Source organism: Nannobrachium achirus (assembly GCF_963921795.1).
Source record: "Nannobrachium achirus genome assembly, chromosome: 18".
Classification (NCBI taxonomy): domain Eukaryota; kingdom Metazoa; phylum Chordata; class Actinopteri; order Myctophiformes; family Myctophidae; genus Nannobrachium; species Nannobrachium achirus.
In genome coordinates this window covers 26,908,660-26,924,776 of record NC_137825.1, presented here as the reverse complement: position 1 = coordinate 26,924,776, position 16,117 = coordinate 26,908,660, and the positions used below count along the sequence as shown (strand labels likewise).

At 43.2% G+C, this 16,117-nt stretch overlaps 1 protein-coding gene across 1 annotated transcript in view; it reads right to left on the bottom strand.

The window, feature by feature from the left end:
- gas7b (growth arrest-specific 7b) overlaps window positions 1–13,646 on the bottom strand; it is a gene marked incomplete at its 5' end in the record, with an annotated part of 75,867 nt that extends 62,221 nt beyond the window's left edge. Inside the window, one exon of the mRNA XM_080747829.1 lies at window positions 13,254–13,646. Coding sequence (XP_080603955.1) covers window positions 13,254–13,436 — 183 coding nt within the window. The remainder of the gene's footprint in view (window positions 1–13,253) is intronic.
- Window positions 13,647–16,117: the final 2,471 nt, after the last annotated feature.

Here is a 16,117-nt window from a genome sequence, read left to right as displayed (position 1 = left end):
ATCTTGTACTTTCGTAAACGAGAATAACGTTGCTCAAAATCAATAATATAGTCCGCCATGGACACGCTCCAGTCTCTCTTTATCCGGTCGAAGCTCGAGTAAGCTTCATAGACTTGATCTTTCTCTTCTTTAAGAAACAAATTGTCAAGCTTTGCAATCAAAGTGGCCATACCATTGTCTTTATCCAAGTCATCCACGGGTATTTCCATCGCTGTTTCTCTTGCACTGCCCGATAGCGCCAAAACGACGGCGAGTGCTTGTTTCTTTTTCGCGAGCTCTGTAACTCTGCTCCATATTGCGATCTCGTTCTTCCAACTTTCATATGGCTTCTTTTCGTCGAAGCCGGGTGGGATTCTGTAGTTTCCAGCCATCCTCTGCTACCATGTTAATCGAAATGATACAACTTTAAGGTTCTTTGACACAAGTTTATTCCAGGCACTCCGCCGTCACAACCGCCATGTTCTGTTCGCTCCATCACCGAGGCCGTGCCTCTTCCGGTTAAACCTTCACAATAAACGTCCCTCCATTAGCTCACAGTGTATCAAATAACACACCGGTCATAGTTAACAGGGAACAGTTAGTAATATTAACTTAACAGTTTCTGCCTCCAATATTTGACAATTTGGCCAATGTTTAATTTGTCATTTTAGAAGTATTAAAAAGTCCTTAAATTGTCACGTTAGAAATGTGCAGATACCCTCTATACACTTAAACTTTGTTGGTTTGTTTACTGTTGATTGAGAGAACAACATTTCACATTAACCCACCAAAATAATTTGGCGACCCCCTTAGGGGTCCCGACCCACAGGTTGAGAACCACTGCTCTACCGCACCATCACGTAAACATTGTGTAAACCCCTTATGCCCTGTATATTTTGTCACATGACGGATAGAGGAGTAGTAGACAATGTACCAGCTCACAACACGTCGCATCACGACACATTTTGAGCTTATGTGAACCCTTTTTAGTTGTTATGCCAATGTATTCCTCCCACCGCTTCTTGCCACTGATGTTGTAACCTACCGGCTCACCTGCCAGCGAGGACCGGGAGGACACAGTGCCTCCGTCCTATACTCCACCCGTTTCAACATTCCCCCTGACAGGTGCCGCCCCAGCCCGCAGGAGTGCGTGCAGTCAGTGACAAAGATCACCCTCCCTGTCTGGCTTCCCCCTCTCCCCCAGACACGGCCAATTATGTTCGTACTGTATAGAGTAGACACTTGGCGAGCCAATTGAACCCATGTCAGGCCAAAATATTCAAAAAGGATAAATCTACATGTTCACCCGATATGCCCAAAATAGGTACGCCAGGTTGAAAGTTGTTAAACGTATGGCCATCATAAACAAACCTCCACTGGCTCTCTGTCAGTCAGTCAGTCTGTCCGTCTGACAGACTTTGCACACACACTCCTTTTGGCTGGCAAACCACATTCTCTGCCCCTGATTTCTAACATGCCCCTCTTCTAGCGCCACCATGAGGTTGCCGACCTGACGGTTGCTTATGATTATTAGTCTTACTGGTGATATTTTCGGAAGCAATTCCAGGAGATCATTTATAACGCAGTGGTTCCCAAACCTTTTAAGCCTGTGACCCAAAAGAGAAATTAGACGTTTGCCACGGGACCCCAACTAGTGAAAATAGCAGATCTACAAGCTCTACAGAGAGATCTACGAGCAGATGTACAAGCTCACAACGCGGCGCGAAGAGTTTAACTTTGGGAAGCAGTGATATAACGTAAGGGGATAAAAAGGGACTTCCACAAGAACATGTGAGGTCATAACGACAGCCTCTCTTCATCATTCTTCCTAACGACGGAACCCAATGGAGAAATCTAACAACAAACTAACAGCTCTTGCCCGGCCCCAGCCTCCAGCCAGAGTTCCCATCCCTCTGAGGTCACTCTTCTCTGCTATAGTGTCTGGGCCTCTCCGAGTGAGGGAGAACCTCAGCCAGGGAGAAGGTTCTCACACGTGTGTCAGGCAACTAATTACTACCGTACGGCTACAGGGAGAAGGGGAGTCAGTCTGTGTCCAGGGCTGGAAAGACTGAGCAGCAGGGCTGAATGGAGAGCAGATTGGATGTTCTGTGGGAGGGGGAGTCGGGGAGGTGGGGGGGGGGGGAGAGGGAGAGAGAGAGAGAGAGAGAGAGAGAGAGAGAGAGAGAGAGAGAGATATGGGGGCTGCAGTCCAGACCCTATCTTTATTTGGGAGACATTGTTTTGGTTTGGGCAGATGTGGGAGTCTGAGGCACAGCCACATTCCCAGATGCACAGACACTCAGAGACAAGAAGTCACACATGCACATTCAAGCATGCGCACACACACACACACACACACACACACACACACACACACACACACACACACACACACACACACACACACACACACACACACACACACACACACACACACACACACACACACACACACACACACACACACACACACACACACACACACACACACACACACACACACGGATGGAGACGCAGACACAAACCATTTGCCTAGGCCCTGAGCAGACGATGATGACAGATGTGTGCGTGCGCGTGTGCGTGTGCGCGCATCATGCGTTTGCTCTGGCGTGTTGGCTGAAGTGCTCCCTAGTCCCTACAACAAGTAACAAAGCCTGTTTTGTGCACGCCCGGCAGCCCCGCCCACCTCCGACGTCTGTGTGAATTGCTCATAATCCCTGCTCCTCCCCTACTCCTCAAGCCCTGCTCCTCCTCTGGTTGTCTCTGCTCAAGGCTTTGCAGACGACATGAGAACGCCTGACGTGACACACAATTGAATTACAAATGAATGTTGAATGAATGCACTGACTGGCATGAGGCATGCTCTCTCTCTCTCTCTCTCTCTCTCTCTCTCTCTCTCTCTCCAGTGTACAGATGTTATCTGGGTCGCCCTGGTCATCTTCTCAAGATCAGATATGGCTGTGTGTCAGTCCACTGCCAAGCCTTACACCAGAATGCTAAACTCACAGTGACCTCCACACTAACAAACTCAATGTTTTGCAAATGTTTTGTGATTTGACCTTTTTTCTCACCCTTTGCTCTGGTTTTAGCCAGTTTTTAAATTGACCATTTATCCCTAGTAGAGCCCACTGTAGGCCTAGTTGTTTGGTTTCCGCTGTTTAGAATACATGGGACCATAATTTATCAAAACGCATATCATGCATGGTGATTGAAAGACTTTAAACTAGCCACTGGAAGAATAAAGTATTTATGACAATGTTTATTAAGGTAATAAAACCAAGTGTAAAGTTCTGCAAAAACACATCAACTTGAATAGAGTTATTGTTTCTGACACCAGCACTGGGGAAACAGTGAGACTAGCGGCCGTTGATATGAACTCTCTCTCTTTCTATATCGCCTCAACCTACAAGCCGGATCCTTGGCCCTTGGTCAATCCTTTCCCAGCACCTTCCATCCATTCATAAGACGCTCAAAAAAGTTGCTCCGCTGCCTTCTTCTCAGCATCTGTTTTGTACCCTCAGCAAGACCAAATCCAATTTTGAGCCAGTTGTTGGGGACAATAAACGGTAGGCGATAAATCAATTCCGTAAACAACAACAACAACTTGTTTCTTATTCCCATATGAGACCAAAAGACTTCACCAAGAAATAAGACAGGAGAGAAAATCAAGATGCAAATGGAGTTAACTTTGGAGAGGAAGAATCTGACAAGAACAGTACACAGGCAGGTCCTGTGGTGGGTCCTCTATCCTCTCAGGTTCCTCTAACAAGATGGTCAAATATTTGTATATAAAATAATACTGTATATCGTCGTTGTCGGGTGGAAACCTCGTATCTCCAAGTTTCAAATGTGTACGTTCTTTCACAAAGTACAGCCCTGCTTCATCATACAAGTCTGTCGCACAAAAGTAGTGAAAACAGCAGATCTACAAGCACACAATTGTGATCGGCTGTTTTCACTAGTTTTGCTAGTGCTTGTAGATCGGCTGTTTTCACTAGTTTAAATTATTTTTAAAATGATAAATGCAAAACGAACGGTTTTGGACCTACAAGGTTTTCATCCGACAACGACGATATGATTGGGCCAAGTTCATAGGTACCTGCTAATATGACAAGGTTGCCAAATCCATCCATCCATCGTCCTGGTATTAATTCCACAAAGGCAGTTACTGTTGTTTTGGGGCTACAGTTGATAAGACAGAGAGTCCTCGTTTCCACCAGACAGTGGCATGGCCTTGTAGGTGCTTTGCACAGAATTCCACAGAGCCAAGGTTGCAAATTGGACATGGCATTGGCATGGCAACAGTGAAACACAGTCACAAGTTCCATATTTAACAATAAAACAAATACTCAAATGTCCTATCAGTATGGTAAATGGTGCATCTATATACTGTAGCGCCTTTCTCCATATGTAGTAAGGGAAAGTTAGCCGAGTGCTGGACCAAAACGGGAACTAAATCATTACCAATAGATTTCTTCACAAATGTGTTCATAAACTGTCTACTATCACCTCTGAACTTTTCAACCACAACTCCCTTGAGAAACTTTGTGGGAGGCAATCAAAGTTGGGGGTATCCCGAGGGCCTGGGATTAAAGGGGGGAAAATATGAGCGTATGATGTGTGTAATTAGGGTATTTTGGGGCTGCTGAATCCATTCCAACCATTACTTATCAGTAAAAATTACTCCTTGGCCATGAAATAGGCCTAATTGGCTAAGGCTTAGCCAATCATGTCATTCGAGTTCACCTCTGTCCTGTTAGTCCCTATGTTTTAAACTGTGTTTGAGTGTTCCTTGTCAGATTGTATCATGTTATCCTGTGTGACATGATGTGTGCTTACCCACCTGATCTTGAATAGTTTTCATGAATTCAAAACCTACTCCAAACTTTTTTTTATTACCAATATTATATGTCTCATGGACACACAAAAGTAGGTGTGGCCTATTTTATGGCCAAGGAGTCATTTTAACTGAAGACTAATGGTTGGAAAGGACTCAGTAGCCCAAAAATACCCAAATTGCACACCTCATACGCTCATATTGGCCATTCTTTATTTTTCCCCCTTTAATGCCAGGCCCTCAGGATACCCCCAACTTTGATCAGCTCCCACAAAGTTTCTCAAGAGAGTTGTGATTGAAAAAGTTTAGAGGTGATAGTAGACACCTTTATGAACACATTTGTGAAGAAAGCTATTGGTAATGATTTAGTTCCCAGATTGGTCCAGCACTCGGCTAACATTCCCTTACTAATGGTTAGGGTTTACATGAATGCATTACAGTCGTTCACCCCTTCACCCACCAACAGTGGAGGCAGTCATGTGGGCCACTAACCTGCTAAACGGGAGCAGTTTTAGTGGTTAAGTGCCTTGCACAAGGACACTTACTTTCTTCTCAACCTTTACAGGCCGCGACCCCCAAAATAATCATATTTGAAATGGGGACCCCCCCACCCTGACAAGCACTAAGAGTTGAGGCATTACATTTTGTATAACACGGTTCTATTGTGAAAATAGCAGATCTACATGCTCACAACGCCTCGCAACGCGAGGCGTTGTGAGCATGTAGATCGGCTATTTTCACAATGTCTACCTCTAATATTTGACCATTTGGCTAATGTTTAATTTATCATTTTTGAGGTATTAAAAAGTCCTTAAATTGTCACTTTAGAAATGTGCATATACCCTAGTATGTACACTTAAACTTTATGTTGGTTTGTTTACTGTTGAGTGAGAAAACAATCTGGGGACCCCCCAAAATAATTTGGGGACCTGTTCCCACAGGTTGAGAACCACTGACTTAGACAATAAGCCAGGAGGAGCCGAGCTGGGATCGAAGCACAAACCTCCCATTTCCCAAGTGGCCACGTACCTCCAGAGCCACTCACTGCTTGCTGCCCCATATAATTTTCTATTGGATTCTCTACCTTGAAAACACACTAAAAACATTAGGGCTAAAGTACTCAGTGACGTACCCGTGTACCGCCAATTTAACCGTAATCCAATGTTTCAGAGCTTGCTAAATGTTCCATGGAATAACAAATGACTCGGGTGAATCCATGTATTTTGCCATGACATCGGCGCAGGGAGGAGGTCATCACTTTCCAGGATGCAGGCGGGGAAGCACCTGGCTATGGGCTGACCCCGGTATTCCACTACAGGGATTATGACAGTCTAAATCATCATCCAAACCAGCGCTCGAAGCCCCTACACTCAACTTACAGACTCTCATAATAAACACAGCTGACATACAACCAAGAGAAACATTAAGGAGGCAATTTCAGTTATTTATAATTTACAGCCCTTCCCAAATCACTTACAACAGTTCCCCTGGCTGAACAGAGTTCTAATGTCGTCTAGTAATTCATGTTGTTGGGGAGCAATTAGTTCCTATGTACAATTACCTATACTAATATTTTCAAAACTATATCATAGTTCAGTGACCTGAATATAGTAACTAATCTTGATAACTAAACTTACATGAAATTACAATCTTGGCTTTGAGGTTGAGACTTTTTTTTTTATATCTCAACCTGGAAGAAAGACACTTACTTTTTAAGTGGCAAAATGTACACACACCTAACAGGCCCAAATGACTTTAGTCGGTATTAAGGAGTCATTTGGGACTACGCCTCCAGATGGCTGCTCATAGACCCAGCTGTGGAGCTCCTATTACATGTTAACTGCCCACATTAATATTTCAACACTTATAGGGGAGCCTTGATTTGTTATGGGAATGCCCCGTGCATCCCCAAGGCAACGTTGTCTAACTGAACTCCGCCTGACTGTCCAAGGCTATAACTCTGTTTATACTATAAGTGCAACAGTGCAGGTTCAGTGAACTACTACACTTGTTATATGACTACAGTATTTATCTTATGGGTAGTCTTTGCGTACAGACATCCTAATATCTTAGTCAGCTACCATGGACTTGACACAAAGCCAGTTCTTACAGATTCAGTTACAGTATAGTATGTGAACACAATGCTGGCTGTGGAAAGGCTCAATAGAGACACCAATCAACTTGGAGACAGGGAGCAAATACATAATGTGTTGATCAATGACTTAAAGGCCCGCTGACACTCCCCGAAATTATAATAATATAATAGTATGATACAGTAGGTCATGTGGTCTCTCTGAAAACGGTCTGAAATAGTCTGAAACTCATGTCACAGTGTTATCTGCCCCTCGCTCCCCAACAACAGCTGACCAGTACAGTAAGTAGTCTAAGTACAGTCAATTAATTGCGACCGTCAGGTCGCATTTACTATCAAAACCGCCATCGGCTGCTCAAAACCGCCATCGGCTGTCCGTCCGTCAGTCAGTCCGTCAGTCAGTCACATGTCACACTTTTGCCCTGCTCATATCTCCGCAACCGTTGCCCCCATCCATGCCAAATTTTGCACACATACTCCTTGACTGCCAAACCACAACCTCCACCCATCAATTCTCACATGGCCCTCTTCTAGCGCCACCATGAGGCCGATTCTTGCAAAACACATTTGTGGACACTGCTCCTACAATTTTTGCCCTAAAATCACGCAAATCGGTTCACACTTGCTCTACACTCATGTCATCAACATGGATCTGTCCCATTTTTTCTAACACATGTTTGGACACTGCTCCTACACATTTCCACCTAAAATCACGCTGCGACCTGACGGTCGCTTATCTCCCGATTAGGGAGTCTTACTGGCTTGATTTGCTTATAATTGCGCATTCCCACAATGACATCATAAAAATATTAGCTCATATTTTAGGATGACTTTTTAAAGTGACAGTACTCCTTTAGGAGACAGTACCCCTTTAAGTAGCAGACAAATAGAAAGAAATGTAGTTTTTCTGGACTGGAGCATGAGTGATTGTGAGCCGAAGGATGGATATACTACAATAAGACTCCACAACTAATGGGATAATGAAGTAATGGTGTAATAACATAAAGCTGCAGTTTGATGCAGCCTTCTTTGATCTGTTTGGTTGACATGACCAGTATAGAATGTGTGAAATTAGTCAAGACGTTTACAGCCTTGAAACAATAACAACAACATGCGATAATCAATCAAACGCACTAGCACTGACCGGTGCTGCATGTTGACTTTACAGTAGAATCCACAGAACCCCCTTTCCCAATTCCCACTCAAATAAAGCAAGTAATTTACAGGTATTTTACCAATTTTGGTAAATTTTCGGGGGAATGCCTCATGCCTGTAGCCAGTATATTCTGTATGGCATGGGTCTTCAACAGGGGTCCAGGACCCCTAGGGGGTCCTCAGAGTTACTACAGGGGGTCCTCCAAATCTTTGAGTGATAGAAACCTTTTTTTTCTTCTTTTTTATATTAACCACTTGAACCCTAGTGTCCATATTCTGAGAACTTTAGCCCAAAATAGCAGCTCTACAAGCTCACGCCTCGTGCTGCGAGGCGTTGTGAGCTTGTAAATTGGCTATTTTTGACAAAGAGCTTTGGTGTAGAGGGGAAAAAGAGCAGACTAAGTACAGAGTGAAAGGTCAAGTTTATTAATATTGACGGTTCAAGTGGTTAAATATCTGAAAACACAAATTGACATGAATCCAAAATACACTGACGATTGTGCTGTCAAACAATGAAACTATATGGAATCTATGATATGGTAGTGGGGGTCAGGCCTTTTGAAAGTGAATGAAATTACCTGATGTGGGGCGCTCGGGAGGTGCAGTGGTAAAAGTACCTGCCCACCACAGCAGCGTCTACTCTAGGGGTTGGAATCCACAGCGGTCAACAGTCTATTTATGCTATCAGGTACGAACACAATTGGCCCGCGTTCGGTGTAAGTAATCCGGGACGGGGAGGGTGATATCTGTCATTGAACGTAATCCTACGGCGGGGGACCACTGTGGTGGCCCCTTCTCAGCGGAGAATGTTGGGCAGGAGGAGCGGGTCCTCCCTGTAGGGACTCTTCCCCAGTAGAGCACGACAGCAGTCACAACACACAGAAATGTGTGTGGGGAGGAATTAATTGGCATAATGACTATATTGGGGAGAAAGGTGGGCTCTGACAGGAGCATGAGAGAGAAAGAAAAAGAGAGAGAGAGTGAGAGAGAGAGACTGTTCAATTAACAAGCGCTAAATTGGAATGACTAAGCTATTAGCTGAATGATGATGCGAGTTATACAAGTAACATTACTTATTTCAGAACATTGTGTGTGTGTGGGGGGGGGGGGGAGTGGGCAAGAGAAGGAAAGGGAGGGAGAGAAGAAATATTGCAAATGTAGGCCTATTTTGTTTTTTCCACGTGCCTTTTCTCTTTTTCCCCGTTAAATTGATCTAACGTGGGAACAATCCCATTGCAGTACTTAACTGTAAGGAGGGCAATAGGTTACGTTTTTTTATCCAGTAATGTACTGGTATTCCAGTGGAAAGGGGAGTGTAAAAATGCAACCATAAGGGACCAGTGTTGCAGTCTCTCAGGATTAAAGTAACTCTCTGGATTTTGCTGTGAATTCAACCTGCAGTGAGTGAATGAACTGCAAACTGTTCAAATTCACTTGCAAGTTTAAAAGTACTTAACCGTTAAACTAAGCATCAACATGTTCTCTGAACAATGCAGTCCATTCAGTTGACATCAGTGAGTCATCGTCACTGATGTCACCAAACCCTGTCTCATCCAAGTCACCAGCGATTGTGTTAATCTTCTGCTGTAACTTTGTGCCCTGTTCTGCTCGTTAGGTGCGCAGTGGGTGCAAATCAGCCAGTCACTAACATGAATCAGTGTCATGACTCACTACTGTGTCCTGGTTACCATGACCACTGTGTCACCCACACTGCGAGGTGTATGCTAGTACTGATTCATCTATGGTAAGTTTATTCAACGCTTTGAATGATAAACAATTTAGGGGTTGGCGTTAATGAGACCATAGCTAAGGTCTTGTGAAATCATCTTGAAAATTACGGTACATTAATGACGGGTAGGACAATGAAGATAATGAACTTACAGAGAAAACAGAGGGTCCCATACTCAGTTTCGAACGCTCCTTTAAATTTTTTTTTTTTTTTTTACTTTCAGCAAAACGATCATATTTATTAGGAGTACATCTACTATTAGTAAAGAAGAATCAAGTGTAAAGCCTGTGGAGAATGTTTAGATGTGTTTCAACTGAATGATTCATTAGTCTGTGAAGAATGGAGCTGTTTGGAGAACAAAGCCCCAATGCTGAGGGTGACAATGAAGGGGTGTCTCAGGGCTACATCAAAGAGGTGCATTGTGAACTATGCCAGCTATAGAAACACATTCCCGAGTCTAGACCATCAACACACATTAGTCTGAATGTGTGATTACGACAGGATTATGGCAGCAAATTCCTAAATTACTGTGTAACCGGCGAGAGGAATTTAAGGCGATTTCCTGTAAGTGCTCAGCTGGCTTTAAATGGTTTACTGAAAAGAGGAATAGGGAAGTGACGGTTGTTACACCATCGGCCCATTTCATGGTGCCGTCATCCAGGTACAGTCTGGAGCTCCAAGAAGGAGAACTGGACACTTTGTTTCACCATGTGCAATTCATCCCCATTGCAACATGAAAAGAATGTCAGTGTGCTACTCTGCATTCCAGATGAACCGTATTGTGTGCAACTGATAACGCACACTCACTTCACTCTCTTCTTTACAAGGCAGACAGTCCTGTTCTAAAGCTGAACATTGACTTTCCAGTCAAGCATTATGTGCACTGCAGTGCGGTGAAACGTATCTCTGTTAACAAATCTACCTACTGATCCAACTTGTATCAAGGCCATCAGGGACAGGTAAGCTCAAGCGATGGTGCAACACTTGCAAACATGAACCCTCCCAAGCACGGCATCAACAAACTATTTAAGTAATTATCTTCACCAGGCCAAAAGCTGGGTTGTGTTTTCAGACCCATCCACATAAACTGTTTGTGCTTGATGCCAGTATAGGCAGGAAGACTGACTTGACTACACTTCTTTCCCCTTCTTTTTTATTGGTCTCATGGTGGCACTAAACCAGCTTGCTTAATGTTTTGGCCTATAACTCTTGAACTCTAGGGTCAGACAATTTCAATGTATTTTCCCTGACTTGCAGCATCACTCCTCCTGAGTAGATTGGGGCACTGTCATGAATGCAATATCCAACACCAAATTTGAATACGTAAAGCACACCTCCAAAAGAACTTTCATTTCTGCCCACAAATGTGAAAAGTTTAACCATTATGTTATAGAAACACCATTCCCCTTGCGGTTTCCTCTGTACTGACGGCTGCAACAGCTTACATACCCTGAGTAGGCCAACTGGCCTGGAGGAGATATGCGCCAAACAGAGCGCCCCTTTTATTTCCAGTTTCTTGTGACTGCAACCTGTCCCAGGCATAAACTCCACTTATTCACTTATTTTCTATTATTATTATTTATGGTAATGCTCACAGTAATATAATATCCTCCGGTAGTTTACCCATTTGTAAGTCTGAAAGTGTAAAAATGTAGCCAAATGGACCCATGTGGGTTAAATGAACACAGAGGATTTTACTGTGCTCCCTCCCACACCGCGAAGAACAGCAGGTAGGTGGAGTAGGCAGTGGAGGTAGAGCAGAAACCTTGAAATCAGAATTGGTTCCCGGTTCAAAACCTGGGTCCTCCTGGCTTCATGTCAAAGTGTCCTTGAGCACGACACTTAACTCCCTAACTGCTCCCATTGAACGGGTTGGTGTGAATGTGTTTATGAATGTAACGCACATTGTAAAGCGCTTTGGAGAAAGGCCCTATATAAATGAACCCTTTAGGGTCCTTAGTGCCACTGACTAAAGCATTCCAGTATCAGCTACATGTAGAGTAGGTTCCTATAATACAGTTATAAAGATGACTGACCCTGTGACCCAACAGGACTGAGCAGCTGACTGCATTTTGTTGCTACTTTTTAGAAACGCGGCAGCAAGGCCCACTCCTACTTTCACAATTATTGTGCCATTTATTTTCTGTAAAAGAAAACCTTGGGTGTATAGGCTACTTTCAATATGCATCACTATTTGTCTAAAACACCACAGGAGGTGGGGGCCTTGGCTGCAAGTCTATTTCAACCAGACCACAATAATTTCAAAATTTCAGCACAAGCCCAGAACGAGGATGGAGCGGTCTGGTGTGTTTAGCCATTTCATTTCATTTATTTATTATTATTAAGTCACAGCAGAGCAGTTTACATCACTTTTTATCATATCACACTGTTCTCACTGGAACAGTGATGAGGTGAGAAGTGAAGCCGGCATGTATACTGTGGCTGGGAGTGTTGGCATCATGCCCATCGCCTTTGGATACAAGACACAGATTATCACAATGCTTAATGGTGTCATTGCTTGCAGACAACAAGACATTTCCTGATCTCAAGAAAACTCAATCACTCCAATACAAAATGATCATTAAACTACTTAAACCCTTAGTCAACTGGATGTGAATTGGCTCTGTACTTGGACAGCTTTTCCACCATAGAACAAATCTCTTTGCCAAAAAAACAGCAGATCTGCAAGCTCACAACGAGGTGAGCTTGTAGATATGCTATTTTTGACTAATACCAACTCCAGAATATAGATGCATTGCTGCTGGGTGTTCAAGACAAGTGTTAAAACCCAATCCAATTTTGCAAATAGAATATGTGCATTTAAATAGAGAAGATGTGTTGCTTCTGGTTTTCTTAACAGGACAGCATGCATGTTCAGCTTTGGAGAGACAGGCAGAGAGAGAGACAGAGAGAGACAGAGACAGAGACAGAGACAGAGAGAGAGACAGACAGAGAGAGAGAGAGAGAGAGAGAGAGAGAGAGAGAGAGAGAGAGAGAGAGAGAGACGATGCTGTTCGTGTCCTGAATGGAGCCTGCCTCCTCTCTCTCTCTGCCCTGCCCCAGAGCATTCATGCGCACAGACAGGGGACCTGAGAATTCCACTGGAATGTTTGTGGAATGAGGAAGTTTGGGAGACTTCAGACCGAGTTCAGTTCAGAGACATTCAGTCAGTCGAGGAATGGGGGTGATGGTTGTTAATCTCATAAGGATCCCATGGGGGAACTGTTTAATAACAACAACACAGAAAACTTTCCAAAATCTAATTTGTAGACAGACTTTTCTCCCTGCGAGTGTGTATCTATGTCAGAACTGATCATTTATTTCAGGATTGTTTCTGCTATTATTTTACAGTTGTTTTTCTTTTCCAATATGAGTATTTCTTTTTTTTAGACCAAAATACTATGTGAACAGGACATCAATAGGGCTCCTCTGCTGGGTTATCAAACTACCTTAACCCTTACCTCCAAAACCTGCACATAGCTTGAGGGAAACCATCCCCTGGTGCCACCATCCTTCTCTCCTTCCCACCAGCCGCCTGGTAAAGACTGCACGACCTTAATGATTTCTCCGGCTTCGAAGCTCAGTCCCTGCTGGTGCTGGTCGCCACTGAACGAGTACAAACTTTTGCAGTAAGATCCAGACATCGCAAAACGCACGCACAACGCGTCCGCGGCGCACTCGTAGTTATATTCACAACAATGCCCTGGTGATGATGATCCCTCCTGGGGTAAAAACAAAAAAAACAACAACTTGGCTTTCTCAATGCCGACTTTATTGCGGCCGTTTAGCTCGCTAATGGATAGAATAACATGCTGCGCGTTCTGAGTACAAAAACATATTTATTTCGTGCGTAAAGTAACAGGTTATTCCCAGCTGTCAAGCGTGGTGGTTGCGCTCGGCTCCTCTCTGCCTGTGTGTGTGAGCAGAGCTCTGCTGCCGCGCCTCACCGAGTCAGTCCAGTGAGTGTGACTCAAGTCAAATCTCCTCCCCGACAGCGACACACACAACACAACAACAGTAACGGACTCACAGTGGTTCCCAAACAGTGGGTCGGGACCCACGGACCGATTTTTTATGGGTCACGACTTCACGACTCGAGTAAAAATCCCATTTTCTTTTACATTTAAATATATAAATAAATATATTTCTAAAAAATATATTAGAAATAAACAATGTTATACATTTGAAAAACAAACACATCTAAGCAATTCCATTAATAAAAAATATAATAATTAAGAAGTAGTGAAAATGGCCGACCTACAAGCTCTCAACGCGTTGTGAGCTTGTAGATCTGCTGTTTTTTTCACTATAGTTTTGGGTCCCGGGCAAACGTCTAATCTCTTTTGGGCCCTTGAGCTAAAAAGTATGGGAACCAGGGGTCTTCAACGTTTTCAGGCCAAGGACCCCTTAATTGAGAGAGAGATGAAGCAGGGACCCCCAAAACCTTTTCATAGATTCCATTGTTTGACAGCACAAATCATCAGTGTAGTGTAGGCCTATTTTGGATTCATGTCAATTTGTGTTTTCAGATATTTAACCACTTAGTCAATACTTAATAAACTTGACCTTTCACTCTGTATCCTACTTAGTCTGCTCTTTTTCCCCCTCTACACCAAAGCTCTTTGCCAAAAATAGCAGATCTACAAGTTCACAACGCCTTGCATTTTGGCTAAAGTTCTACGAATATGGTCTAGGGTTCAAGTGGTTGATATAAAATAAAAAAAGTTTCTATCACACAGAGATTTGGAGGACCCCCTGTAGTAACTCTGAGGACCCCCTAGGGGTCCCGGACCCCCTTTTGAAGACCCCTGAGCTATAGGCTATCTCACCATCACTAATTAAGAAGCCACACTGCAAGACTGTCAATGTTCTGTGTTTTATTCTCATGGACTTTTAATTTCAAGGACCATTGCATTACGTAGGCCACAGGCTCCCATTTTATAGATTTCTATCTCTGCCCCAATATAGAATGTTATCCTCACTGTTAATTTTTAATCCTCATTGCAGGCCCTAATTGAATTCATATTCCAATAATAGGCTAAACTTAAGACAATTTGTAAGCCTATCACTCTCGGTGTACAGACCCTTAAAGGTTCCTAATCAACCATTTAGTTCGGGACTCCCTGGGGGTCCCCGGACCACAGGTTGAGAACCACCAATTAAAGTCTTAGCTGCTGTAAATACACTAAGAGTTGAGGTTGAGGTTGTTTTTTTATGTATATGTATGGCCACAAGGTGGCGCCATCAGATTCAGGTAAAACTCGAGCTCAAAACAAAACATCACGCATTGTAGGGATCAAAGTAGAATAGATCAATGTACACAAAAAGTCATCTTCATTATGTTGTCTTCCTCTCCTCTTTTTCATTTATTTTCTGTTGAGAAAAACAAAATGAAACCAATAGATTAGAAAGCATCACGTCTTGTTTAACTGGGATATTCCTTATTAATATCATGTGATTTAGGTTGGTTTGGCTTCGCTTGTAGGATATACAATAGGTCTGTCCAGATAAATCTGCACAGTATTAGTAACTTTACTTTGCCCAAGCCTTATGGTAGAGTATTCAATATAGACCTAACACTGCCTGGTTGATTGATTGATTGATTGATTGATTGATTGATTGGTTGATTGATTGATTGATTGAGGGGATTGTCTTCAAGTATAATTTAGAGTTTTGAAGGACAAGTAGGGATTTACACTCTTTTAAGACTGTTGGTAGGGCGTTCCACATTTTTCCATTGTAAAAGTAGAAATGTCAAAGATTGTGTAGCCACCCGGGTTCCAGGGGGTTCCCGCTCCCCAAAATGAGGAACAGTTTAATTTCACTAAAATCTACAAAGTAACTAGAAACACATTAAAAAAAATGTATTGGAGTAAAAGTACAACATTTGGATCTGAGATGTAGTGGAGTAAAAGTACCTCAAATTGTACTTAAGTACTTTACACCACTGCCTAATACCAACTAATTGTTAACATGAAAATGTTTGAGAAACACTATGTCAGAAGAACCAATGAATGCCACAAGTGCAGTAATTATCATGTAACACAGGGGTCTTCAACAGGGGGTCCGGGACCCCTAGGGGGTCCTCAAAGTTACTACAGGGGGTCCTGGACGTTTTTTTCTCCTTTTTTTAAATTAACCACTTGAACCCTAGTGTCCATATTCTGAGAACTTTAGCCAAAAATAGCAGATCTACAATTTTTGTGAGCTTGTAGATCAGCTATTTTTGGCAAAGAGCTTTGGTGTAGAGGGGAAAATGTGCAGACTAAGTACAGTGTGAAAGGTCAAGTTCATAAAGCAAGTTCACCTCTGGGACAACCTGATC